Source organism: Biomphalaria glabrata, chromosome 1 (assembly GCF_947242115.1).
Source record: "Biomphalaria glabrata chromosome 1, xgBioGlab47.1, whole genome shotgun sequence".
NCBI lineage: Eukaryota > Metazoa > Mollusca > Gastropoda > Planorbidae > Biomphalaria > Biomphalaria glabrata.
Window position 1 is genome coordinate 83745054 of NC_074711.1, and position 27280 is coordinate 83772333.

The window sequence follows — 27280 nt, forward strand, 5'->3', positions numbered from 1 at the left end:
CCAAATCCTAATGTATCAAAACAATTCCGGTTATTCGGAACATAGGGTTGTAAGGTCCCAAAATATCGCGTCTCAATGTATTGCCTGTAAAATAGCTTGTCTTTTTCGAAAACATTTTTCTTTTAATTTATTATTATGCAAAAACATTAAATCCTTCTCACTATTTTGGTACAGCCACTCATCCATTTTACAGATCTATCTCAAGAATTTTACCTGGTAATGAACATTTAATACACAACAAAACCAAAGAATCATACACAACACTTAAAAAAGCTGTTACAGGAAAGCCTAGTGAATAGGATTAAGTGGGGGAGAGTTCTTGGGGTGACAGAATTCAAGGACACATTCATAAACCTACACAGCAAACATATTACACCAAAAGCTTGAGGTATAACTTATAGGCTTATCTTTGGGATGACCCCCCAAATATTCAAAAAAGGGCAAATGACCGTGAAAGTAAATTATGCCATCTTGAAAATGTTGATAACGAGAAACATATGTATTTGGAATGTCCATTATTCCTTAATTTAAAAGTACTGTAAGGGACTTGTAGGTAACAAACTTTATAAAACAAACTTGATTAATTGCTACTAATTAATTAACTAATCGTTTTTTTTTTTGGTCGATTGATTATGAATAATTATGCAATATTTTAAATTAATCTGAGAATGGGAAGTGGGAGGAAAAAAAAAGAGAAAACGGGCAATGAATCCATGAATGCATCTACATCTTTCATTAACTAGTATTTATTTCCATTATTTCGATATCAAACCAAAAAATTAATTAGGAATAATTTATTAACTAACCGGCTTAAGTTTTCGATTGATGCATACCTGTTCAGGTACATTGAATAATTGTACAAAGTTTCCATTTGATTTGAGAATGGAAAATGTGAGAAAGGAGAAACAGGTTCAAACTTTTCCCCAGACAGACAGAGTGAATTGATGGTTTGTAAAAATAACAAACTTAATTATTAAGCATGATGGAAGATTCGGGGCATGGGTTAAATCAATCCAGAGATATCGGTTAGCATGATGTCGCAAACACCGTAAACGCCGAGTTAAAAGAAAGAGTTTAAGACAATTTAGTTATCAAAGATTCGAACAGATATTGTAGAGTTAGTTAAAGGCAACACACACACACAACACAGAAACACAGAATTTTAAAAGTTGTTTGTTTTATGGGAGGTTAACGTTTGAATTTCCAGAATAAGTTTAACCTTCTTCTTCTTCCTCGTTCTCATTTTTATGTTGGAATGTTCAGATGACCAGACCAATATATGAGATGAACTGTGCAGTTTCCAAATCAGCTCTCCATATAGTTTTCTTTCTATTGGGGTGTTTTGGGGCCAGTGTCTTGTACGGGTATAACCTTGACCTTCCAGATAACCCCAAGTACAAGGACGTTGTGGGCTCTAGGTCAAAACGTTTTTCAACTCGTATTTTAAACTAGCCGGATATGACCTGCGGCCTGCGGGCCTTCGTTTGGGTATTGCTGATCTACCCGAATTTAGATCTAAGTTAAACATGGATAATGTTCCCTTCATATTTTTTTTTATTTGCCACGAAAATAAAAGTAGAGTGTGAAAATGGTCATCCGACATATTCATACCCAATATACAAATACTGTGAAAATGAATTTACCCGATTTGTTAAAAAGTTTCGTTCTTTAATAGATATGCAAGTAGTTACTTTTTGTGGCTGTGGAAGGAGCATTATACATACACTAAGGTCTCCTCCATGATCTAAGGTACTTTGTTGCCAAATGTATCAAGAATGGTCTAACGGTTTTGTTTTTTTATTCGGGACATAAATTTATACATACATACTGGAGCACAGTGGCTGAGCGGTAAAACGCATGACTTTCAAACCGCGGGTCCCGGGTTCAAATCCTGGCGAAGACTGGGATTTTCAATTTCGGGATCTTTGGGCGCCTTTGAGTACACCCAGCTCTAATGGGTACCTGACATTAGATGGGTAAAGGTAAAGAAACTTGGAGAGTCCCTAAAACAAATATGGAAAAGCTCCAGACCTTTGTTAACAGATGCCTACGCCGGATATTAGAAATTAGGTGGCCAGAAAAGATAACTACTATCGATTTGTGGGAGAGAACTAGACGAAAGCCCATAGCCCAAGACATCACAAAACAAAAATGGAGCTGGATAGGACACACCCTGCGAAAATCAGCTACCAATGTTGCAAGGCAGGCACTTGACTGGAACCCACAAGGAAAGGGCAGACCCAAGCAAACCTGGAAGAGGTCAGTCATCAGTGAAGCTGAGGGTACTGGAATGACTTGGGAGCAGATGAAGAAAGCTGCTCAGAACCGAGTTCGGTCGAGAGGTGTGGTTGCGGACCTATGCTCGCCTGGGAGTGCACAGGATTAAGTAAGTAAGTAAAGGCGGCTGGTCTTTGTGCTGGCCACAGAAACAGATGACCCTTACATCATCTACCCTATAGACCACAAGTTCTGAAAGGGAATCTTTACTTTACTTTAACATACATACTCCTTACTTTCTGCTTTATACACCAGATGATTGATTGCACGACGACCTCATTTTTCTGTACTCCGAGGAGGAATTTCTCGATACTATGTTTCGTAAATTGTTTTGTTAAATTCTCGTTTATATATATATATGTATTCTCTTTAAAGAGTTTGGCGTCCTTTGTCATATGTCAGATAAGTATACGATAACATCACAAGGCCCTCAAAGCATGCTAAGTAAGAGTGCCAGTAATTTAACAAGAGGAAGTGAGGTAGGAGAAAGATGGCAGGAAATAGGAATGGAGGGCGCTGTGCAGGATCACATGTGGTGCTCCGAAATTAATTTCCCGTCAGATATAGGGGCAGGTGAAGGGGAAGGTGGGAGGCGCGGTGGCTGAGTGGAATCGCCTTTACTCTCCCTAACTAAAGTCAGAGCATGGTGGACTCAGGGGGCGCCTTAAGAATCCGAATTTTAAAATCCTAGTCTTCGCCGAGATTCGAACCCAGGAATACACAGGTTCGAAAGCCAAGCGCTAAACCACTCAGCCACTGTGAATGTGGAAGGCACGCGGGCTGAGAGGTTAAGCAAGGTCTCGGGTTCAAATGCTGGTGAAGACTGGGATTTTCAATTCCGAGATCTCTAGGGTGCCTCTGAGTCCACCCAGCTATGGGTACCTCATATTGTTAGGGAAAAGTAAAGGTGGTTGGGCGTTGTGCTGGCCTCGTTAACCGTGGGCCACAGAAACAGATCACCTTTACATCATCTGCCCTATACATCGCAAGATCTTAAAAGGGGGAGGGGAACGGTCAGTGTTTAGTGTTTAGACAAGGGCGTAGCTAGAAAATGGCCATCATTTTGGGTCCGGGGGATTCGACCTCTCTGGGGGCCCCTACATTTTCATTAATATTTAATATTTAATGTAAAAAAAAACTTATTTGGAGGCCCACTAAAGTGGGGGCCCGGTGATTAACAAATTCTCCCACTCCCTTCCTCCACCATAGCTACGCCACTGCGCGTAGATCGCTAAAAGAAAGCGAACAAAAATAAAATCCTTTGTGACATTAAATATAATGTTAATTATCATGCAGTAAATACATCAATTAATAGTATCCCATGTACAGCACGCCAAATACTCCCAGTTAAAACACAAAATGTGACTGAACTTTCATTGACAGACCTAGTTGAAAAGTTGTATGCTTTAGACTTACCATAACACTCTCTCCCTGGCCACCTTCCATTCAGGAACCTTCCCGCGATGAATCACCACAAGGTTGAGCAGGGCGGAGCTGGACAGGACTTTGACCGCCCCGCTGTTGGCCACACACCTCAGGTCTACGCCGTTGGCTCTGATGATGTGGTCGCCCACCTCAAGTCCAGCTTCAGCTGTAGAACAAACAAATAGGCTTATGGGACTAGTGACCACATTTTGCCTTTCTTCTATAGTACCACTGAGGCGCCAACTGCAGAGCAGAGGATAAAAAAAAGAGAAGCCTGTAGGTTTAGAACAGTGATGGACAGACTACGGCCCGCGGGTCAATTCATGCCCACAGAAAGGTTTAATCCGGCCAGACACACGTTTTGTAAAAATATTTAAAGATAAAAATGTCTTTTATAACTGACCAGGCTAGTCTTCCCCTAGCCCCCCCCCTCCTACTCTTTGTTAGTGAGGGAAAAAAACGCTATCCGAGCTACTTTTTTAAATGGACGTATGTCACGTGATTTTAAATGACAAAATGCAGATTCGGCTTTTCCCCCCCCCCCCCCTCCTTTTAACAATTAATAAAAATTGGATGCTAAAAACAAACAGCAATAACAGAAAAAACATATAAAATTCCCACACCAAAGCACAATTTTAATCCACGAAAATACACAATGAAATGGGCAATACCATAAAATTCCAACGTTAGGGTTGAAAAAAAATAGCCTTTACTTCTTTTAAGTACTTTACAAAACAACGCCTTGATCCAACTTTCTAAAACTTTTTCACGTTTTTTGTAGTGTTAAAAAGTCTCCATGTCCAGTCTAGATAAAGTATATATAAGTCTATGGTTCCAACGTATTTCTGTAATTAACTGTGTTTAAGTTAGAATTATTAATCACTAGCTCTAGAACAAAATGTTACTCCCTATGAGCCTGGACACATTAGCTAATCATGTTTCCACACAGCTCTTGATTACACACTTTGTCACACAAAAACTTTCAGACTGGTCTCATATCTGGTCATAATAAACCATTTTAATCTTTAACCTAAATATACTCGTATACCCTAACCCACATTATAATTTATACGAGCTATAACCATTACTTCACATTATATAGCAATATAAAAGAAATTCAAAACCTGATTACACCCCTTCGTATATAATTAGTGCCTCGAGATTTGTTTCCCCTTGTAACAGGGGACGATAATTGTTTGCCTTCAATGACAAAAAAAAAGTTGCAGCCGAATGCGAAACAAAGTTTTTTTTTAAAATGTTACAATTGCTAGTTGAATAAAAAACACAAACCCTAAAAGAACGGAAACGAAGTACAATAAACCATCAGGAGACTCTATTTACTTTACTGTAGCGATCAGAAAAGCCTGCATTCTATATCCCAATGCTGACATAAAAGGTTTATTATGTAACCGTTGGGAACGAAGATGTGACTGGAGCCTTCAGAAATAGACTTGTGATGGATTTGAGATACAGAAATTCACAAAAAGGTTTCTTATGCAACTTAAAATATATGGCAGGATTTCATGGTCTAGGCTTCTTTATCTATCTATCTATCTATCTATCTATCTATCTATCTATCTATCTATCTATCTATCTATCTATCTATCTATCTATCTATCTATTCTATTCATCCATCTATCTGTCCGTCCGTCCGTCCGTCCGTCCGTCCATCCATTCATCCATCCATCCATCCATCCATCCATCTATCTATCTATCTATCTATCTATCTATCTATCTATCTATCTATCTATCTATCTATCTATCTATCTATCTATCTATCTATCTATCTATCTATCTATCTATCTATCTATCTATCTATCTATCTATCTATCTATCTATCTATCCTTTAATATGGTATACTATGGACAGCCCTTTAAAAAAGTCTGCGCCAAAGCTACTTCTGGAATGGCTTGCATAAGCATCACAAGATGTTGACTTTGATGGCGGTGACAAATGATACATTTTTGTTGTTTCCATGAGTGCTAAGAATAAAAAAAGGAACAGATGGCATTTTCAAAAACGCCATTTATTCCACATGACTTACGACAGAGAAGTTATGAATCGAGAATAACGTTACACAGAGCCATAAAAAAAAATGCTAGTATTTTTACAATCGTATATCAACTCTGACTGTCTGTCTGTCTGGTAAAAAGTTTGTACACGTTATTTCTCCTATACCCAATCTCGGATCAAGCTGAAATTTCGCACAATTATTAGTTTTACCTGGCAATAATCAGACAATCAATAAAAAAGTTATCTATTAGTTAATTAGCTATTGATAATTTATTATTTTGTTTGGTATCTCGAACAAGGGAAAGCTGTGGTGGATGATAAGTTAGTCCCCTTTATAGGTCGTCGCTCTAAATTGCAATGAACAAAATATAACTAACCTCAATAGCAGAGTGATTAGCATGTCTGCCCGAGGAGGCGTGATTTCGAATTCCTGTCGTTCCCCCCTTTAAAATATGCTTTTAAAAACCTATTACGGGAAAATCCACCCAGATATCCCTTTCTTTCTCCCCCCCCCCCCCCCCATTTGTTTTAAAAACTGGTCCAGATTATTGATGGGATCGTAGTGTATTGAGAAAGATGTAGATATAGAAAGATATAGAGATTGACTTTAAAGATGTAGATATAAAAAGATACAGAGATTGACTTTAAAGATGTAGAAATGGCGCTTGGGTTGATCTTAATAGCGCTTACGGGGGCAATAGAAATAGAACTCACAATCTTAACTTTAATTAATGAAACCCACTGCAGCAATTTATTCATAATTACTCAAGTATAAATTCATCTCAAATTTTTGAATTAAATTCAAAAGCTCATCCAATATTTAAGGTGTTAAAAGCCATACATAAAGTGAACCCTATTCGGCCGCGGACCATTTTAAATTCCAATGATGGTGTCGCGGGCCACATGAACAAACCAAAAAAAATAGCTAAAAAGTTTTATTAGAAAAACGTGAACCTAGTACTTCAATGTATACATGAGAAATTTATCTTAAACCTACTTTTAAAATTTTGAAACAGACGAGACATCAAATCGTATCGCCGAGTCTAGAATTTTAGATATTCGACCAAGAGAAGATCATGTAACATGAATTTCGCATGATTCATCACTGAAAAGGCTTGTCCTCACAAATAAGTGCTTGTAATTATTGTGATTGGAGGCGCGGTGGCTGAGCGGTAAAGTGCTTGACTTCCGAGGCGGGAGTCCCGGGTTCGAATCCTGGTGAAGACTGGGATATTTTTACTTTCGGGATCCCCTGAGTCCACCCATCCCTAATGGGTACCTGACATTTGTTGGGGAAAAGTAAAGGTTGTTGGTCTTTGTGCTGGCCATAGAAACAGATTACCTTTATATCATCTGCCCTATAGATGACAAGGTCTGAAAGGGGAACTGTACTTTTTTAAAACTATTGCATCCCTTGAAATTTGTCAAGCTAGTATGTCTAGCTTTGTAAGTCAATCAGTTCCACTTGCAGCTTTTTCTGGGCACTTGGTACATTGGCCGCAGATGGATTTTCGAAATAACAAACAATTAAAACACGATCCCCCTCACGTGGTCCAGACCAAACTCCTTGCCACATAGATTTTGTTGGTCAATAATTCAATGACGCCAAAGAGGCTCGCCTCCATTGGACTGAACAACTTTTGTTTAAATAGACTTGCAGTCAACTTTTCCACTAATTTCTCCAAGTGAACGACAAATCCTCTGTCATGGTTGAAACTTTTTTGACAGGGCTCAGTGGTGGTCCCATGAATGCACCTCATAGCTACTAGCCCTCACTGATTTCAAAACTACTGTTTGTATCGCGAATAAATACAAAGATTTTGAGCGGTATCAGATATGTGGGTAAACTCTTCAGCGGCAATAGAAAACATTTCCAAATCTGCTTTGCCTGTTGGTTTTAAATGAGGATATTTACAAATATTTTTCACTCGCCTTGTAATTGTCATAAGTAAGGTTGACAGCTTCAACAGCATTCTTCTTTTCAGGACACATTTTGTCCATCTCTGCTAGCAAACCCTTTTTTCATGCATTCTAAGTCGGAAACTGGCTTCGGCGGGCAGGATGGAATTACGTCAGGCCCGCGGGCCGTATTATGGGCATCACTGCTAAAACATTTAATTCTTTTGACTATTTTATCGTACAAAAATAATACTCTCCCCTCTCTTGTATTTTTTTTTACGAAAGTAAAAATTAAAAGTACTAGTATATTGAACAGTACATTTTATTATGTCAATTATTTTAGATAACTCATACGCGCATATCACACCTCAGCTGTATAGAATATCAACAGTATATGATCGATCACTAAAATCCTTAGGTGTAAAATTTAAATGTCTAAAACTATTTAAATCTATTATTGATTTGCCATCACACAAATCAAAATAGAAAATGTAACATTTGAAAAAAAAAAATCAATAAATATTTTGCCTCAAACCCAAGAAAAAAAACTAGATCTATACCATTTATTCCCCTTTAATCTGAAATCAGTCTCAGGAAATGACGACATTATGTGTCACATTTTTTTTTTTTTAAATCTATTCAGACTTTGTGAAAATAAACACAACACGACAGTTGGTCAAACATTCTTGAGTAGGCTACCGGCCCTCCCCTCTCCCTCATGGCTCACCTATAACGGTGACAGACACACCAGCACACAAGGAAACACACACTATCTATAAATCGATACCATTGATTGAAACCACGAAATGAGACGGGACAGCTGGTACGGCTAAACATGCGATCAAGCTTTTTAAAAAGAGTGAACCAGTTATGTATTCATTAGGCTAGTGTGGAGATACAAATAACAATAACTCAACTTTTTCTTTTAAATGAAAAGTTGTAGGAAATAGGAATATCGAGAAATGATGAATGGCCCTTGAAGAAATTAAGAAAAGGGGCGGTAATAAAGCCTTTATTTAAGTCTGGGTGGCTCCCCCTTGGTGAAGACGTTTGAGACGCTAGCTTATGTATGTGTAGACATAGCGACCTATTTGTACAGTATTTAGATGTCTATTTGCTAAGCTGTTTTAAAAGGCATGTTCGGGGCCTACTCGAGATATGAACGATATCCGAGAATAGATTTTGCATTGCGGGTAAGAAGGACACGTTATGTTGAAATAAGTGGTTCATTCATTCTACAGTGTGTTCGCTCAACAAGAATTCGTGTGTGCCCGTGTGCTGTAAGCGCTGTGTGTGTGTGTTTGTGAGTTGTGCTTGTATTCTGGGGCGTAGATGCTTTAGTGTCTGTATGTGTATGTAAATGTGAGCGTGTGTGTGCTTCTGTATGAGATCAAGAGAGTAAGAAGAGAAATTAAGAGGAGGGCTACCAATAGACTCTATATTTAAATATTCAGAGGGACCTCTTATGGTCCGACAGCTACGCTGGACAGGGCATGCACACGGTATACAGCATGGGGGACGAACTTATGCCAAAAGTAGTCTTTGTAAAAGACCTTCAGCTGTCTCGTTCTGAAGCCCCATGCAACCAGGTGCTCTCTTCTATGTCAGCTATGACTGGCAACACAATTGCAGACTCTTTGGCCCACCAGGGAGGGCAAATTCCACCCACTGATGAGGCTGTAAGCTTTCATCAAGCCCTGGCTATAATACAAAAAACAGAAATGGAAAAGTGGTTTGAGTGCTGGGACAAGTCACAAAAATCCCGTGGAGTCTGGGAGCGCATGAGGCGCCCTGACCGCACTTCCCCGTGGTGGAGGTTGTCCAGGCCTGAGCAAGCTATTATAGCACAGTGCAGGACAGGCCACTGTCATGTTGGCTCATATTTCTCGCGGCTATGGCCATATTTTGATTCACGGTGCCCCCGCTGCGGGGAAGAAGATGAAACCGTGCCTCATATTCTGTTTGACTGCCCCAGATTTGCTGATCTCCGTCTCGACAGGTCCGGGAAACCCTAAATTCTCGACCTGTATGGCGACATTTATGCACTACGCAAGACAGCAGGGTTTCTGTCCAGGGCTTTTGCAAGAGAGGATTTGAGCCTCTCAAGCCCTCACTCTAATGGAGTTTGATGATGATGATGATGATGATGTCAGCTAAGGAAAGTTGGCGCCTAAGCTGGTCTTAAAAGCGTTTCCGTTGGGCACCTCTGTTACGTCGACCCCTATTAGCTCACAAAAAAAAGACTGCTTAAAAGTAATTGGCCACTAAATCCCGTATATCTAATGAATAACACAAACTTCCGAGTACATCTTGTTTTAAAAAATGGTTAAAGGCTCTTGCATACCTTGTGCATACTTAATGTAACAATATAAAGGGCACGCTTTCAAAATACCATAAATACCACAATTACCCGTAGCATTTAGGAGCATAGCTTGAGTACAATAACCAATATGGTAGCGAGCGGGGAGGGGGGGGGGTCTTAAAAGAACAAGATACGCAGAAGTGCCGGATGTTACTTAATGTTAAAAAGTGGCGGCTCTGGGCAGGATTTTTTAATGTTACTTAATGTTAAAAAGTGGCGGCTCTGGGCAGGATTTTTGTGGATGCCTCTACCGTCTTCAAGCTTCAATGTAAATGGACGTATGAATATTAACAAATCTAAAGGCGGGTCACACTTGTGTAGAAAGAATTCGAGTAACTGTTTAGTTTAATGTCATTTCATTATTTTCTTATTGTCTATAAGCATCATGGGCGTAGCCAGGATTTTTTTTCGGGGGGGGGTTTGGGGGGGGGGATTTTTTCTTCCCCCCCCCGACCCCCCCCCCCGAGATTTTTTTTTTTATATGTATTTATGTGTGTGTGTGTGTGTGTGTGTGTGTGTAAATAATCTTTATTGCATTCTGACCATTCATTCTTTCGGAAGACGTTTATTGTGCCCTAGAATAGGTTCTTCCGTGAGTTAGTGGAAAAGTTGTAGATTCCCCGCCAATACTAGCAAGGAGGTCTGGGGGAGCGCTAGGAGCTCCCCCAGCGCGGGGCGAAGCCCCGCCGCCAAGCACTATTTCTGATATTGAAAGCCAACAAAATGCATATTCTGAGGTATCTACAGTGCATTTTCCTGCTAAATTAAAAAGTTTTATTTCAAATACCTAATGTGCTATTCTTACTGACTTAGACCCTCCCGCGACGTTTGGCGCATCTGCCGTCAAGCTGTTTCCATAAAATTGTAGATTCCCAGCCATTACTAGCAATGGGGTCTGGGGAGCGCTAGCGCGGGGCGAAGCCCCCCCCGCCAAGCACTATTTCTGGTATTGAAAGCCAACAAAATGCATATTCTGAGGCATCTACAGTGCATTTTCCTGCTATTAAAAAGTTTTATTTCAAAAACCTAATGTGCTATTCTTACTGACTTAGACCCTACCGCGCCGTTCGGAGCATTTGACGTCAAGCTGTTTCCATAAAAATCTGTCACTGGTAATGTCTGAAGCCTCTTCCCACCTGCCATGAGGACCTCAATGAATGAGTGGCGTCAAGTTGTACTAGGATATCATTGCAACTCTTCTTATGCGTAATTCATTTTGTCGGAGAACATGTCCCGCAAACCTCATGCGTCGCTCTCTCACAATCTTACTAAAGGTTCGACTCCCAGTTCGGCATAGGATTTCCTTGATTTAAACCCGATCTCTATAACTGACTACTAAAATCTGTCTTAGCCATCTTTGTTGAGCCACATTTAGTGTTTTTCAATTTCGGCAGATGACTATTCACTACAGTTTATTAAAGGAGCCCCTGGTAAAATGTGTAACCACTCTTGAATACGCTCTTGGAATTAAGTGACTGTAGTTTGCTTTAGATTTTATATTGAAAAGAGAAGTTTTATCGTCAAAATCATCTGTTGGGGGTTTTCCACCTCAAAATGCTCTGTAGGGGGATCTTAAAATCAAAACCATCTGGAGGGGTTTTAAACTTTAAACAAACGCCATCTGTAGAAGAGGGGTTTAAACTCAAAACCCCCGATTGGATTGGCTACGCTCAAATAATTTTAGTGTGTAATTTGCTTTTTTTTTTATATATTGAAGAGGTATTTTTAGCATTAAACCCCTCTGAATGGGGGTTTAAACTCAAAACCCCTTTTGGCAACGCTCATAGCATTTTGAGTGCGTAATTTGCTTTTTTTCTTACACTGAAGATGTATTTTTTAGCTTCAAACCCCCCCTGGCGGGGGGTTTAAACTCAAAACCCCTTTGGCTGCGTTCATAGATTTTAGTGTGAGTAATTTGCTTTTATTTATATTGAAGAGGTACTTTTTAGCTTCAAACTCCACTGGAGGGGAGTTTAAGCTCAAAACCCCTTTGACTACACTCAAAACATTTTGAGTGTATAATTTGCTTTGTTTTTTTATTATTAAAGAGGTATTTTTTTACCTTCAAACCCCGCTGAAGTGGGGTTTAAACTAAAAACTAAGTCAAAACCCATTTAGCTACGCTCATAACATTTTGAGTGCGTAATTAACTTTTTATATATTGAAGAGGGGGTTTATCGTAAATTTTGGAGGGGGTTTTAAAATCAAAATCTCCCTTAACTGTGCTCTTGGAATTTTCGTTTGCATTTTTGTTTTGTTTTGTTTTATAGAAGAGAGGGGGTAACTGCAAAAACCCCAAATAGGGGGTTTAAAATTCAAAACCCCTAGTAGGGGGTTTTAAACACAAAACCCCTAGTAGGGGTTTTTAAACTCGGACCCCCCTGGTAGGGGGTTTTAAACTCAAAACCACCTGGTAAGGGGTTTTAAACTCCAAACCCCATTGGTTGTACTGGGGCAATTGATGGTTTAGTATTAAAATCTCAACTTAAATAAACAAAATCAAAGCAAAAAATCATTCACTAAATTCCGATCCCCCCCCCAAGGGGGGGGGGATTTCATTTCGGGGGGGGTTTGAACCCCAAAACCCCCCCCCTGGCTACGCCCATGATAAGCATAGTTAGTTAGAAATTTGTTGAAATGTGGAGATCTCCTTCAAGGTTGAGGCCCTAAGCTGCTGCACAGTCGAGTGCTATCATAAAACAAGCAATAGAAAAAAGGTTACTTGAACAAAAATCAAAGCTTATATAAGGGAAAGAACCGCTAAATATTGCCATTTATCTGAAATGGGCATTAATTAGCTCCCCTTCTGTTATATAAAACAAAATTAATTAATTAGTGCTAATTGATAAACTAATTGGTTAACTTTTGAATTGATTCGTGCAATGTCATCGACTATAAATAACTATAACTAAATTTCAATTTGATCCGAGAAAGGGAAGTGGGAGAAAAAAAACGTGTAATAAGGAGAATAAATAAATATATACACCAATATCTCTCATCAAGCAGCATTTATTTTCTTTATCAAACACCAATAATTAATTAACTAATTGATCAATTTTTTTTATTGATTCATGTCTTGTCAGGTTCAACGAATAATTGTGCAAAGTTTTAACTTGATCCTAGAACGGAAAGTGGAAGGGAAAATGTGTAAAAGAATCCGCCCGGACGGACAGACAGACAGACAGAATGAGTTGATATAAAATTTGTAAAATAAATAAATAACAGAGAATCAAACTCTAGAAACATACAAAATGTCCAAAACAACAAGACCTGCTGTATTCTATCTCAAGATCTTGGCGGTGTTCCTAATTCAAAGACATTATTTCATAGTGAATAGAAACAACATTCTGAAGGATGCACTCTACAAAGGATTTATTTTGTCAAAAGGGGCTACTATTTTGTCTAGGTTGAAGAGGCGGGGGGGGGGCGGAAGTCTGTAGATAATTCTTTTCAAGAGGAAAGTTGTTTCGGGAGGGGATGTTTTCCTATTGATTCCGTGCAGTTTATCAAGAAACTCGTTGATGCGGAACCTGCATTCACCCCGTACATTTGTGTAACGTCACGTGTTATGAGTTAAGAGTAGTGATTTCGTTCTTAGCGTTAATGAATTCAACTTGCTCTGTGTTTGTGCCGGAATGAAGGTGTGTGTATGGATATGTGTTGTGTGTGCATGTGTTGTGTGTGTGTGTGTCTTTGTGTGTAAGATAAAGCGATAGTACTGTAATGAACAATGGAAAAAAACAACAAAGGAAGTGCATTATTTCTAACTAGATCTAAATGAAGATTTGAAGTACGTATAGTAATTGAAGTTCCCCTTTCAGGCCGTGCGATTTACAGGGCATATGATGTTAGGGTAATCTATTTCTTTGGCCAACGGTTAACGAGCAGGGTGTCATGTGGCCAGCACCATGACCAACCGCCTTTACTTTCTCCCAGCTTAAGTCATGTACCCATTAGAGTTGGGTGGACTCAGATGCGCCCTAAAAATCCCGAAATTCTAAATGCCTGTCTTCACCGAGATTCAAACCCAGGACACCAGGTTCGGAAGCCAAGCGTTTAACCACTCACCCACCAATTTTGAAAAAAAAATAATTTTAAATGTACGAGTGGTCAAGAAATTTGACATCTTTTTGTGTGAAAATCTGGCAGGATTCTATGGCATGCAAAGTGAAATAATTTTCATAATTCGCGTATAGAAAAAGTAACAAACACATCGATAGAAGTATTGGAAAGAAAAAGTTGTTTAAAAAAAAAGACAAAAGAAAAGGTAGCCCCCACCCCCCCACGCCAACAAATAAAAGGATGAAAGAAGGTGGTGTGATACACATAAACCTCGATATGATCGCCCGAAACTCCATGTGTGTGGAGTGCTCACTATCCTAAATATACCATTTTGTTTGTGGACTCAGTGCATCACCGAGTAAGTCCTAAGGCGTGGCTCCAGTGAGCATAGGTCATGTGACGTCACAGTCGTGATAACAATGAAAAGTCTCTACTAATCAATAAAGTCGTACGAGCCCTACAGAAAGAAATCCTGAAATGTGCAGCTAAGTTCTGAAACAATGAATGACGCAATGATGCATGGATATTACATTTGTAATTGAAGAACTAGGAATACTATTTTTAAAGGCAGAAAATGATTCATTAAATTTAGATAAATAATGGTCAGTCCTGGTCAGTCCTGATCAGTCCTGATCAGGGGTCATGTGCCCCAAGACAGAGCTCGCTGACCTCTGGTTGGTATAATACAGGACTGTTGATGACTATCATGCTGCTAAACGGCGTTAGTCGGAGAGTACGTGGCTGGAGTCCTAAACAGAGTGTCGCGTTAGCAAAAGTGAACTAGGCAACCGCCTGAGGCCTCCGTTTGGAGGAAGCTCTCGCTTCTTAGAGAAACAATTGCGAAACAGGGAACAAATTTCTAGCAAAGCGGAACTCTAAGGCTCTATTCTTCCTAGCCTACTACGATTCAAGATTTATTGGCAATTGTTGATATCTACTTGTTCGATAATATATGAAAGATGACCATTGTTTCTTCCTTTTGGTGAAATATCGAAACGTTAATTCTGGTCTGGTGATCATGTTTCGTCCATCAAGCACATTCGTGCTATCGGTGCTATATGAATTTAACTTATTTGTTAATTTGTTCTATATCATATATGTTTGTTTTTCGTGATTCTAAGACTTGGACAGTCCCTCAAGGTTCTGCTCTACATCAATTTCAGCATTGCGACTATGTTGTCATATTAGATGACCTAACAGTTATAAGCATACATGGTATTTAATACATTATATAGGACTATATAGCAGTAAGAATATTAAGACCCGTGCTTTACGATATCATATTCTACACATATTAAAAAAATACATATAATGTCTCTACCTTACTGCAATAACACTTTTGATTCAATATCCCAATGCAGAACTGAATATTAAGTCAGATATGATTGAATACAAGCACGCGTTGAATCTATTTTTATCCCACACACATGCTCTTGATAAGCTATGCACACACAGTATTAACTACCGCCTAATACCTCGCGACAACATATAGAAGTATATCTATACAGATCTAATAGAGATAAACAAATAAGACTCGGTTTCACTTACGTTGTTGGAAAGCCTTAAACCAACTTTCGAAAGTTATTCTGGCATTATATCCAATCTCTACAGCATTTTAATGGTTTGTAGTGTGAACAAATTTGGTAAAAAAAAAATAAAAAAATCTAACAGTTATAACACAACGGCGTCACGGCTGAATGGTTAGGATTGTGTGCTGTCAGTCAGCGGTGTCTCACGGTAATATGTCAGTTGGCGCACAACTAATGGAGATTTATTTCTACCGTTCTCTCGAAGTCTGACCCACGTTTCGATTCAGACGTATCCTGCTTTGCCCCTTTCCCCCAAACGCCTGCACACTTCATGGTTTCTTTTATCAATTGTCATACACCTGACAATCTTCACCAAGTAAAGCGTAGATGGTTTACTCAGAAACGAATATTGTTTTTTTTTAACACCTTTAGGACTTAGTTTACATTAATTGGTAAATAAGTTATGTATAGCACTCATATAAATGTCTGAAGTTACCCGTGTAATAGATCAAAAGAAAAAGAAATATAAAAAACATTTTTTTTCAAAAACAAAGCTTATACTAAGCGTAGTTGTATCAATTAGTTTGAATCTGTCATGTAGGCCTAATTAAATTTGTAGTAGAGCTAGACTAGCACATCTGTGAGATTTGAAATATTTGTACTTAGCTTATAGCAACTCACTCTGTCTGTCTGTTTGTCTCTCTGTGTGTCAGTCTGTCTGGCCAAAAGTTAACACACGTTATTTCTCCGACACCCTATTCAGCTTATACCACCACAAGAGTCAAGTACAATTTTTTCCCTTGTTCGATACCAAACAAAAAATTAATTATCAATAGTTAATTTACAAATTGGTTATTTTCTTTTTATTGATTATTGTTTTGTCAGGTAAAAGAAATAATTGTGCAAAATTTCAGCTTGATCCGAGGTTGGGTGCCGGAGTAATAACATGTACACATTTTTTACCAGACAGACAGACAGACAGTGTGAATTGATATACGTGTTTTAAAAATGGCAACTAAAAAATAAGAAACCGAGATATTGTTCCTAAATGATAAATAGACGATAAATTACATGTAAATATGATGTAAATCATATTCCCCGGCAGTGACTTGAGATGACTTTAATATGAGACCGTGCTTAATTAAAATGGCAAAATGGGCACGCTCTCGCAAGACCTTCAGTGGTCGGTCGTTGCAACCATGAATTGATTATAAACACGATAAACACATGATAACTAATTCGAATTTTCAATGGTACAATGTGTACCAACAGAAAGACAGATAGACAACAGAAACACAATAATGCCTTTTTTTTCTGCTGGGGGCCTCTACATGGCAAAAATCAACAAAAAGGACAGAAGAAGAAAGAAATAGCACTTCCAAATTTTCTAGTGCAATTATTTCTATTCAGAAAATGATCTAAAACTCAATTATGAAATATTTTCAGTCACGCAATACAGTTGTGCAGTGCTAGAGCAGCTTTGAGTAGAACGTGGATCCTGGTTCAAAACCTGCTACGCTAATAAAATTTTCTTTTTTTTTTTTTCTTCATGGGAACAGCACCACTCTGTTGGATACGTACAGGAGAAAGCGAAGAGTTCATCTCACATCTTATAGAACGTAGCCAAGAAATGAAAGTACCACCAGTGGCGTAGCTAGGATGGGGGGAGAATTTGAAAATCCCCCCGGGTCCCTACTTGAGGGGGGGGGGACAAATGAATATTTGTTACATTAAATTACGCAAAAATGCAGGGACCCCCAAACGATGGAAAATTATTAGCTACGCTCCTGAGTACCACATTGATGGAAATAGCATTTTGAAAAGACATATCCTAAACAAGAATACAAACAAAAGAACAAGAAAGAAAAAAAAAAAACATCAAAATTACTTTAAAAAAATTACGACATTGTAGGCCTTATATGAAACAAATAAATATTTCGTGGGGCCTCTATGAAACAACATAATACGTTGTAGGGTCTATATGAAACAACTTAATACACTGTAGTTCTATATGGAACAAGTAATTACAACGCATGCTTCATTTTCCTATTGTCTTGGCGACATAATCACCTGATACTTTTTGCTCTCTTCATTCGGTTCTTCATCTCTTTCACTAACTTTTGTGTTGTCCTATGTCCAACCTGTCAACCTGTGCCCACCACTCCACCCCCCTCCCTCCCATATTTTACCTGCTTCCTGGAAAGTAAACTACATTTGTTCCACTCCCATTCACACTCGTGTTTCGTTCCAATGTTGGATAAAAATAGATGTCTTGAGCTTTTCAGTGATTCTCAAAATTCTGAAGTTTCCCCCGTCCTCTGCCCCGAGTCTACGGTTGTGTTGTTTGTTTGTAAAATGTTTTACATGTTTCGGATGTTCCTTCAGAGTTGAAGATAAGTACTTCCTAGTCCAAACCTCCCGCAGGACGACGGGGGATGGCAGCGGGCAGGGTTTGAACCCGGGACCATCGATAAATCTGAACGACAGTCCAGCGCGCAAACCGCACGACCAGGCAGCCATCATTAGATCTGGTCAATTTAAATGTTTCAGAGAAAGCTTTATCACAAGAACGTTGATTTCACTACATTTCTTTCTATTCTCACTTTGTTTCGGGACTGTACGTAGAATGCCGGGCTTTGGGTCTGATTTACAAAAATTCTACAATAAAAACAAATATAAACATAAAAGTTATCATTGATACCTAAGTTTGAGAATGATTGTATTCCGCTTCCATGGCACAATGGTGACGCTTTTCAATTTAGGTCGAACTATTGTGCTCTGTTATGGTTGTAGGAAAAAAAAAACTTTTAAACTTATAAGTCAAATAATATTTTCTGCAGAAGAAGCATTTTAGTTTCCTGATCTGTTCAGGTTACCTCCCCTTTTCGATCTCGTTTTGGTGTAAAATACTTCCCATAAAACTTGTAGATAAAGAAAACAAAAAACTAAAATAATGTACAGATATGAATGGAGTCCTTCCCCTCCCTTACTCACATGAATCAAAATGTGATGTAATAACAACATCTACAACAACAGGAACAACAGCAACAAAAGCAACAACAAAACAAAAACAAAAATCCCAAAAATTTAGAAGTTGAGAATCTCATCACAGATGAACAAGTGTCTTTGTTCGAGTAGTTTTTGGCACATTTTATTCAAGCAGGAATGTGGGCAGTAAAACTTTAAAAAAAAAAATGCGCTAAATATTAAACAAATATTAACAAATAAAAATTGACAACCAAAGGTAGGCCAGACGTGTTTCTGTGTAGGTTTATCATCACCCCCACTGGTACGAGCTAGTTAGAAGACAGACAGACAAAATTTGATTTGACAAAGTTCAAAGGTTATGGTTTGGTGTACTTGTTCTACCGGTCGTAAATTGTGTGTGTTTGTGTATGTGTGTGTGTGTGTCTAGTTCGACTTGAATTAAAAACATACAGAAGCCAAACTTAGTTGTCACGTCTCTTTCGGGATAGACATTCCCGTATTCATCTATTCAACAAGTGAATTGAATCAATTAGATAAGTATCTTACGTGTTACCTGTCACTGCACATTTTCTCTGTCTCTTTTTTTCTCTCTCTCTTTCTCTTTCATTCTCTCACTCTCTCTTTCTCTCTCTCTTTCTCTTTCATTCTCTCACTCTCTCTTTCTCTTCCCGTCTCTCTCTCTCTCTCACACTCTTCTTGTCTCTCTTTCACTTTCTCTCTCTCCCCCTCTCTCTCTTCATCTCTTTCTCTTTATCTCTCTCTTCCTGTCTCTCTCTTTCTGACTTTTTCTCTTTCTCTTCCCGTCTCTCTTCATGTCTCTACCTTTCTCTTTCTCTCTCTTTTCTTTCTCTCTTCCTGTCTCTACCTTTCTCTTTCTCTCTCTTTTCTTACTCTCTTCCTGTATCTTCCTTTTTCTTTCTCTCTTCCTGTCTCTAGCTCTCTCTTTCTGTCTCTCTCTTCTCCTTATATTCTTCTAACATGTTTTAAGAACCTGACGATAAGGAACAAGCAGCAGATAAAAAAATATATACCATAAGAAATAAGAAAAGAGTGAAAACAAGAGAGAGAGAGGGAGAGAAAGAGAGAGAGAGAGAGAGAGTTGAATAGACAGAGAGGGAGACAGAGAGAGTCAGAGGGAGACAATTGATTGCTGCTTGGAGCCAACTAAAAATGTCAGAAAGTTTGACAGAAATCTTGGAGCCTAAAATTGAAAGTCCTGGTGTCATTGGTTTGTGCCAATCTTCCTGACGGACACTTACAGAGCGACTCAGGACTCGGGGGATCCATTCTCTAGATATGAACAATTTGCCCAATCTTCCTGACGGACACTTACAGAGTGACTCAGGACTCGGGGGATCCATTCTCTAGATATGAACAATTTGCCCAATCTTCCTGACGGACACTTACAGAGCGACTCAGGACTCGGGGATCCATTCTCTAGATATGAACTACTTCCCTAATCGACTTTACATTTTACACAAAGAACAGATAACCAATTAAGAATTCAGTAAAAGAAAAATTGGTCATAAACATAATTTGTCCTTTTGAATTTTATATAAGGCTCTTCAGAAATAAAGACGGTCAACGGTCTAGTCCAAACCTCACTGCAAAACGGCAAAGGGATAACGACGGATAGGGTTCGAATCCTAAACTACCAACGCGACTACACATTGAAAAGCATTGTAAAACGGACAATAAATACTAGTCTTTTTTACAAGATCCAGCGGTCCTACAAATGATATCCTAAGATGCAAGTGCAAGACAAAATAAGGAGAAAACAATATAAATTCGGTGCATGTCATAAAGAAACAGTCAAGACAATCCTTCGCAGATTTGCTGTTGATAAAAAGCTGTGAACCGAGGCTGTGAACCGAAACTATGAACCGAGTCTGTGAAACGAGACAAATGAGGAAATAAATAGTGCACGATACTAGGAAATTCTAAATGTTCACAGTAGGCTTATCTATTCTATTTGTAAAATAAAACTATTGAGCCTAGGAATTTGGCTTGCTAACACACATGTGGTTGACACAATTTGTATGACCTCTTGTTAAAACCAGTCAAACAGAAAGGGAATTAAGAAATATATGGGGCGTGGCGAAAGTATTCAGAGAACTAGACGGTACTAGATAAGTAGCATCCTTATTGTTAGTATAGGATGGATTGTAGATTATATACTTTTAGTTTGAACCACTACAATCTTGTATCTCATAACTTGGTTATAACAATCTTGTTATGTACTCTCTAATAACTTTAGTAGAGATTTTTTTTTCTTTTCACCAACGACAGCCATCTTTTTTTTTATTTTTTTTAATTTTAAGCCAAGCCTCTGTTTTTTTAGGTTATACTTGGAAATGATAAAATTATATTTTTGTTTCTTTGGTTAACAAAATGTAATTGTATGTGAATAGGTGACTGAAAAGGGTTACTGGCTACTGGTTACTTGGCTACTGGTTACTGGCTACTAGCTACTGGTTACTGTTTACTGACTACTGGTTATTTTCTTCTGGTTACTGGCTACTGGTTACTGGCTACTTAGCTACTGGTTACTGGCTACTGGATACTAGTTAATGGCTACTTGGCTACTGGATACGTAGCTACTGGTTACTGGCTAATAGCTACTGGTTACTTGTTACTGGCTACTTAACTACTGGTTACTGGCTACTGGATACTAGTTAATGGCTACTTGGCTACTGGATACGTAGCTACTGGTTACTGGCTAATAGCTACTGGTTACTTGTTACTGGCTACTTAACTACTGGTTACTGAATACTTGCTAATTGGCACTGGTTACTGGCTACTTGGATACTGGTTACTGGCTACTTGGATACTGGTTACTGGCTACCTGGATACTGGTTACTGGCTACTTAACTACTGGTTACTGAATACTTGCTAATTGGCACTGGTTAATGGCTACTTGGCACTGGTTACTGGCTACTTGGCACTGGTTACTGGCTACTTGGCACTGGTTACTGGCTACTTGGCTACTTGGATACTGGTTACTGGCTACTTGGATACTGGTTACTGGCTACTTGGCACTGGTTACTGGCTACTTGGCTACTGGTTACTGGCTACTTGGCACTGGTTACTGGCTACTTGGATACTGGTTACTGGCTACTTGGCACTGGTTACTGGCTACTTGGCACTGGTTGCTGGCTACTTGGATACTGGTTACTGGCTACTTGGATACTGGTTACTGGCTACTTGGCTACTGGTTACTGGCTACTGGCGGTGTATCGAATATTTTGTTTTTGTTCCGAATGCTCCTTCAGATTTGGAGATCCCTACATCCTAACCCAAACTTCTAGTGGATAGTGGTGGGAAGGTTCAAACTCTGGATCACCATGAACATCAAACAACAGTTCAGAGCGCATACCAACAAAAAAAAAAAGAGGGGAGGGGATCATTGTAAATTCGAGAAATGACGTAGTGACGTCTTCTGATTGAGAACGACTCATCCTCATCTTTTTTTCTCTAGATTTTTAAACATTTTTTTTCTTTTCTAACGACGCGGCCAGAATCCAACATTTCATTTTTTTTTGGCTCTAACGGATATTCGTGCAGCCATGAACAGATCAAGAAAATATAATCTCCAGGGAGTGGCTTCCATACAGTGACACTGCAGGTTTAGCCTGGCTTCGATCCAACACGTGATCAAGTCAATAAGAGCACCTAGCATATGACATTCAATACTGGCATGACGTTAGGCAACCACCACAATGAGGACATGACGTGTTTTAGTTTACACTTTCACTACTGTTATTTGTTTTTAATAATAAGGAATTTCATATTTAACTCTTTCTATTTGTAATATATGTCTGTACTAGTTCCGATGCACTTATTCATCTCGCTCATTTGTGTTTCACTTCCCTGTTATGATTGAACTTCAATAACTTTTGTGTATGTATTCAGGAAATGTTATATTGGCCAATATTGGGTATATAATTATAGAAGAATACATGCTCTTTTTATATAACACAAATTAAAGTTTATATAACCAAAAATTAATTTAATGTAATGGGGTCAAATCAACGTTGGTATCGTCAGTTAGGAGAGAAAGAGTTAAGTGAATCAGAGTGATCTCCTCTTTGTTTACGTTTTGATTTTACCATCCAGTTGATATTCCTTAGAGATAAATTGACAGTAAGAAAAAAGACAAGTCGATATTGGGAACTTTATGGATGGGGGATATAAGAAGAATCAATAGAAAATGAAAAGAGAAAAACCGACTCAGATTTTGAAATAGTCAAACTAAATAATGTAAAGAACGCCTTATTTGAAAATCTCCATTTGAATCAAATCAAACAATATTCTTAGTGTTCAAAGCAAGATTGGTACGACATTTGATTCTGCATGGCGAAAATAGTAATACAAAAAATACGTATTATATTAGATAGTTTATTAATACTTGCGTATTTTGTACCTTGATGATAATAATAATAATAAAGATAATATTTATAGCTTTTAAATAGCGCTACTTTTATGCTTATAGCATTCTCAAAGCGCTAAGGTCCTATCTCATTTGTGAACCAGTTGGGGGGTGGGTGTATCTGGTTTTTCGTGCTGCCTTTGGGCGCCCAGTATACACAACTCTGCTCGAGTCGGGTGTCGAACCTCGAGCCCCCTTCATAGCCAAGCCAAGTTCAAGCATACCATGATTACCTCCTCCTCCCCCCCCCCCCAAAAGCACTGGCGTCCTTCCTTCTTTGGGGCCCACTAGCTATCCTCGATTCAATGGTCAAAAAAATCTCACAGAAAAAAAAATAATTTAGCTCTAGCACACACAAGATAATGAAATAAAAGCTCATTATCATCTGTTACAATAATCGCGATATTTTCTTAGTGTTCTGTTATTGGTTATAGAGATGTATAGCTTAAGGCGACAAAGAAATGAAAAAAAAAAATTATGCACTGATCGATATATCAATAAAAAGTGTATGCAAAGTGACGTCCTCGTCTCAGTAACGGCTTCCTACACGTGGCTTATTTATTCGGTTGCCTGTCTAGGCCTACATGCATTCAGAATTAGTCAGACACTATACTCAGATGTTTTGTCTACAAACTTAAACCATCTATCTCCTTTTCACAAACAGATGTGTTTTCTTGAGATTTTCAATGAATACTATTTCCCAGAATAAATAAATATTTCTTACAATAAAAATTTACATAATAATTTCAATATAAAAAATACTTAAAAAAAAATATAGCGTATATTGAGTGAAATTGTATCAATTACTTTAATGAATTATGTAGTCAATTTTTGATGACTCGAAATTTAAATATTAATTATATACATTCAATATCATATTGATTTGTTGTTCAAAAAAGGACAAATCGTTTGATCTCTTAATCGATCTTACCTCTGCCAGTGCGTAAAGGTTATACGACGAGGCAACAAGCTATTGGTCTCAACTGCCCACAGGTCGCGACGTCGCAGGCCAGCGTTGAGGCCCTCTTTGTTCTTGGCGCGATGTGAGAGTTCTATTAGACTTTGTAAAGTCAGTGTATGTACTTTGCCATCTAATTTTGGTTGACCTTTATTTTCGATAGAATCTTTTGAGATATACCTACTGATACTGTACTGTCTGTACAGTGTACACAATTTCACTGGCCTACTGATACTGTACTGTCTGTACAGTGTACACAATTTCACTGGCCTATTGATGATACTATACTGTCTGTACAGTGTACACAATTTCACTGGCCTACTGATACTGTACTGTCTGTACAGTGTACACAATTTCACTGGCCTATTGATACTGTACTGTCTGTACAGTGTACACAATTTCACTGGCCTATTGATACTGTACTGTCTTTACAGTGTACACAATTTCACTGGCCTATTGATACTGTACTGTCTGTACAGTGTACACAATTTCACTGGCCTATTGATACTGTACTGTCTGTACAGTGTGCACAATTTCACTGGCCTATTGATGATACTATACTGTCTGTACAGTGTGCGCAATTTCACTGGCCTATTGATACTGTACTGTCTGTACAGTGTACACAATTTCACTGGCCTATTGATACTGTACTGTCTGTACAGTGTACACAATTTCACTGGCCTATTGATACTGTACTGTCTGTACAGTGTACACAATTTCACTGGCCTATTGATACTGTACTGTCTGTACAGTGTGCACAATTTCACTGGCCTATTGATGATACTATACTGTCTGTACAGTGTGCGCAATTTCACTGGCCTATTGATACTGTACTGTCTGTACAGTGTACACAATTTCACTGGCCTATTGATACTGTACTGTCTGTACAGTGTACACAATTTCACTGGCCTATTGATACTGTACAGTGTACACAATTTCACTGGCCTACTGATACTGTACTGTCTGTACAGTGTACACAATTTCACTGGCTTACTGATACTGTACAGTGTACACAATTTCACTGGCCTACTGATACTGTTCTCTCTGTACAGTGTACACAATTTCACTGGCCTACTGATACTGTACAGTGTACACACTTGTGTAAGTTAATCTCCTGGTCTTGCTACCTGTACGCGTCTGTTATCGTGCCTGTTGACCAGACTCCCATTCGCTTTTGTTATAAACGAGGTAAAAGAAAAAGGAAATTTGATATCGAGCCTCCATGTTGGAAGGCCGACGTGTTTTGCCACTCAGCCATTTAAATATTTATAAAAAAAAAAGGTTATTTTAGTTTATTGTTAGTTAAATATTTTTTAACGAACGACCTGATTCTTTACATTTTTGTGTGTTTATTTCCAAGGATTACCTATCGCTGATCTAGTACACTTCTCCCTTAAAAAACTATAATAATTGATTTTATGTTTAATGTTTGTTTGATTTAAACCGGAAATGAATAATTGTGCGAAAAAAATTTGTAGAAGAATATGCGTGAATCACAAAAAGTATTTATTATTATTTGCTTGTTAGTCCATAAGCCAAGTTAAAATAACTTACCGGCACACGATCCTGGCTTGACGTGGCTTACGTAGATTCCAAGCCCCACCTCAGATCCTCCTCTGATGGAGAATCCCATGGAGTCACCACGGGAACCATAGATCGTGACGTAACGTTCTTTGGAAGTGGCGCTGCTGGGTGGTGTGGCAATCCGACCTGAAAAAGCAGGTAGTATTTAAGTAGTATTTAGGTAGTATTTAGGTAGTATTTAAGTAGAATTTAAGTAGTATTTAGGTAGTATTTAAGTAGTATTTAGGTAGTATTTAGGTAGTATTTAAGTAGAATTTAAGTAGTATTTAGGTAGTATTTAAGTAGTATTTAAGTAATATTTAGGTAAAATTTAGGCTGAAACAACAACGGGATGACAACAACAAAAACAGATACTTTTTCTGTGCAAAAAACTTTTAATTTGACTTTGCAAAGTCTAATAGAGCTCTCAATTCACACAGAGAAAATTAAATATAGAAGGCCTCAACACTGTTAAACAACCTCGTTGACCACAACAAAAACATTGCTAAACAACCTCGTTGACCACAACAAAAACATCGTAGTAACAACCTCGTTGACCACAACAAAATCATCGTAGTAACAACCTCGTTGACCACAACAAAAACATCGTAGTAACAACCTCGTTGACCACAACAAAAACATCGTAGTAACAACCTCGTTGACCACAACAAAAACATTGCTAAACAACCTCGTTGACCACAACAAAAACATCGTAGTAACAACCTCGTTGACCACAACAAAAACATCGTAGTAACAACCTCGTTGACCACAACAAAAACATCGTAGTAACAACCTCGTTGACCACAACAAAAACATTGCTAAACAACCTCGTTGACCACAACAAAAACATTGTAACAACCTCGTAGACCACAACGAAAACATCGTAACAACCTCGTAGACCACAACAAAAACATCGTAGTAACAACCTCGTTGACCACAACAAAAACATCGTAGTAACAACCTCGTTGACCACAACAAAAACATTGCTAAACAACCTCGTTGACCATAACAAAAACATTGTAACAACCTCGTAGACCACAACAAAAACATCTTAACAACCTCGTAGACCACAACAAAAACCTCGTAACAACCTCGTTGACCACAACAAAAACATTGCTAAACAACCTCGTTGACCACAACAAAAACATCGTAGTAACAACCTCGTTGACCACAACAAAAACATCGTAGTAACAACCTCGTTGACCACAACAAAAACATCGTAGTAACAACCTCGTTGACCACAACAAAAACATCGTAGTAACAACCTCGTTGACCACAACAAAAACATTGCTAAACAACCTCGTTGACCACAACAAAAACATCGTAGTAACAACCTCGTTGACCACAACAAAAACATTGCTAAACAACCTCGTTGACCACAACAAAAACATTGTAACAACCTCGTAGACCACAACAAAAACATCGTAACAACCTCGTAGACCACAACAAAAACCTCGTAACAACCTCGTTGACCACAACAAAAACATTGCTAAACAACCTCGTTGACCACAACAAAAACATTGTAACAACCTCGTAGACCACAACAAAAACATCGTAACAACCTCGTAGACCACAACAAAAACCTCGTAACAACCTCGTTGACCACAACAAAAACATTGCTAAACAACCTCGTAGACCACAACAAAAACATCGTAACAACCTCGTAGACCACAACAAAAACCTCGTAACAACCTCGTTGACCACAACAAAAACATCGTAGTAACAACCTCATAGACCACAACAAAAACCTCGTAACAACCTCGTTGACCACAACA

General features: G+C 38.5%; 1 protein-coding gene across 1 annotated transcript in view; it reads right to left on the reverse strand.

Moving 5' to 3' along the window:
* The window catches only part of LOC106076994 (uncharacterized), a 57628-nt gene that overhangs the window by 25514 nt on the left and 4834 nt on the right, over window positions 1–27280 (reverse strand). Inside the window, exons 2-3 of the mRNA XM_056018235.1 lie at window positions 25497–25652; window positions 3694–3868 (exon numbers count right to left, since the gene is read on the reverse strand). Coding sequence (XP_055874210.1) covers window positions 3694–3868; window positions 25497–25652 — 331 coding nt within the window. The remainder of the gene's footprint in view (window positions 1–3693; window positions 3869–25496; window positions 25653–27280) is intronic.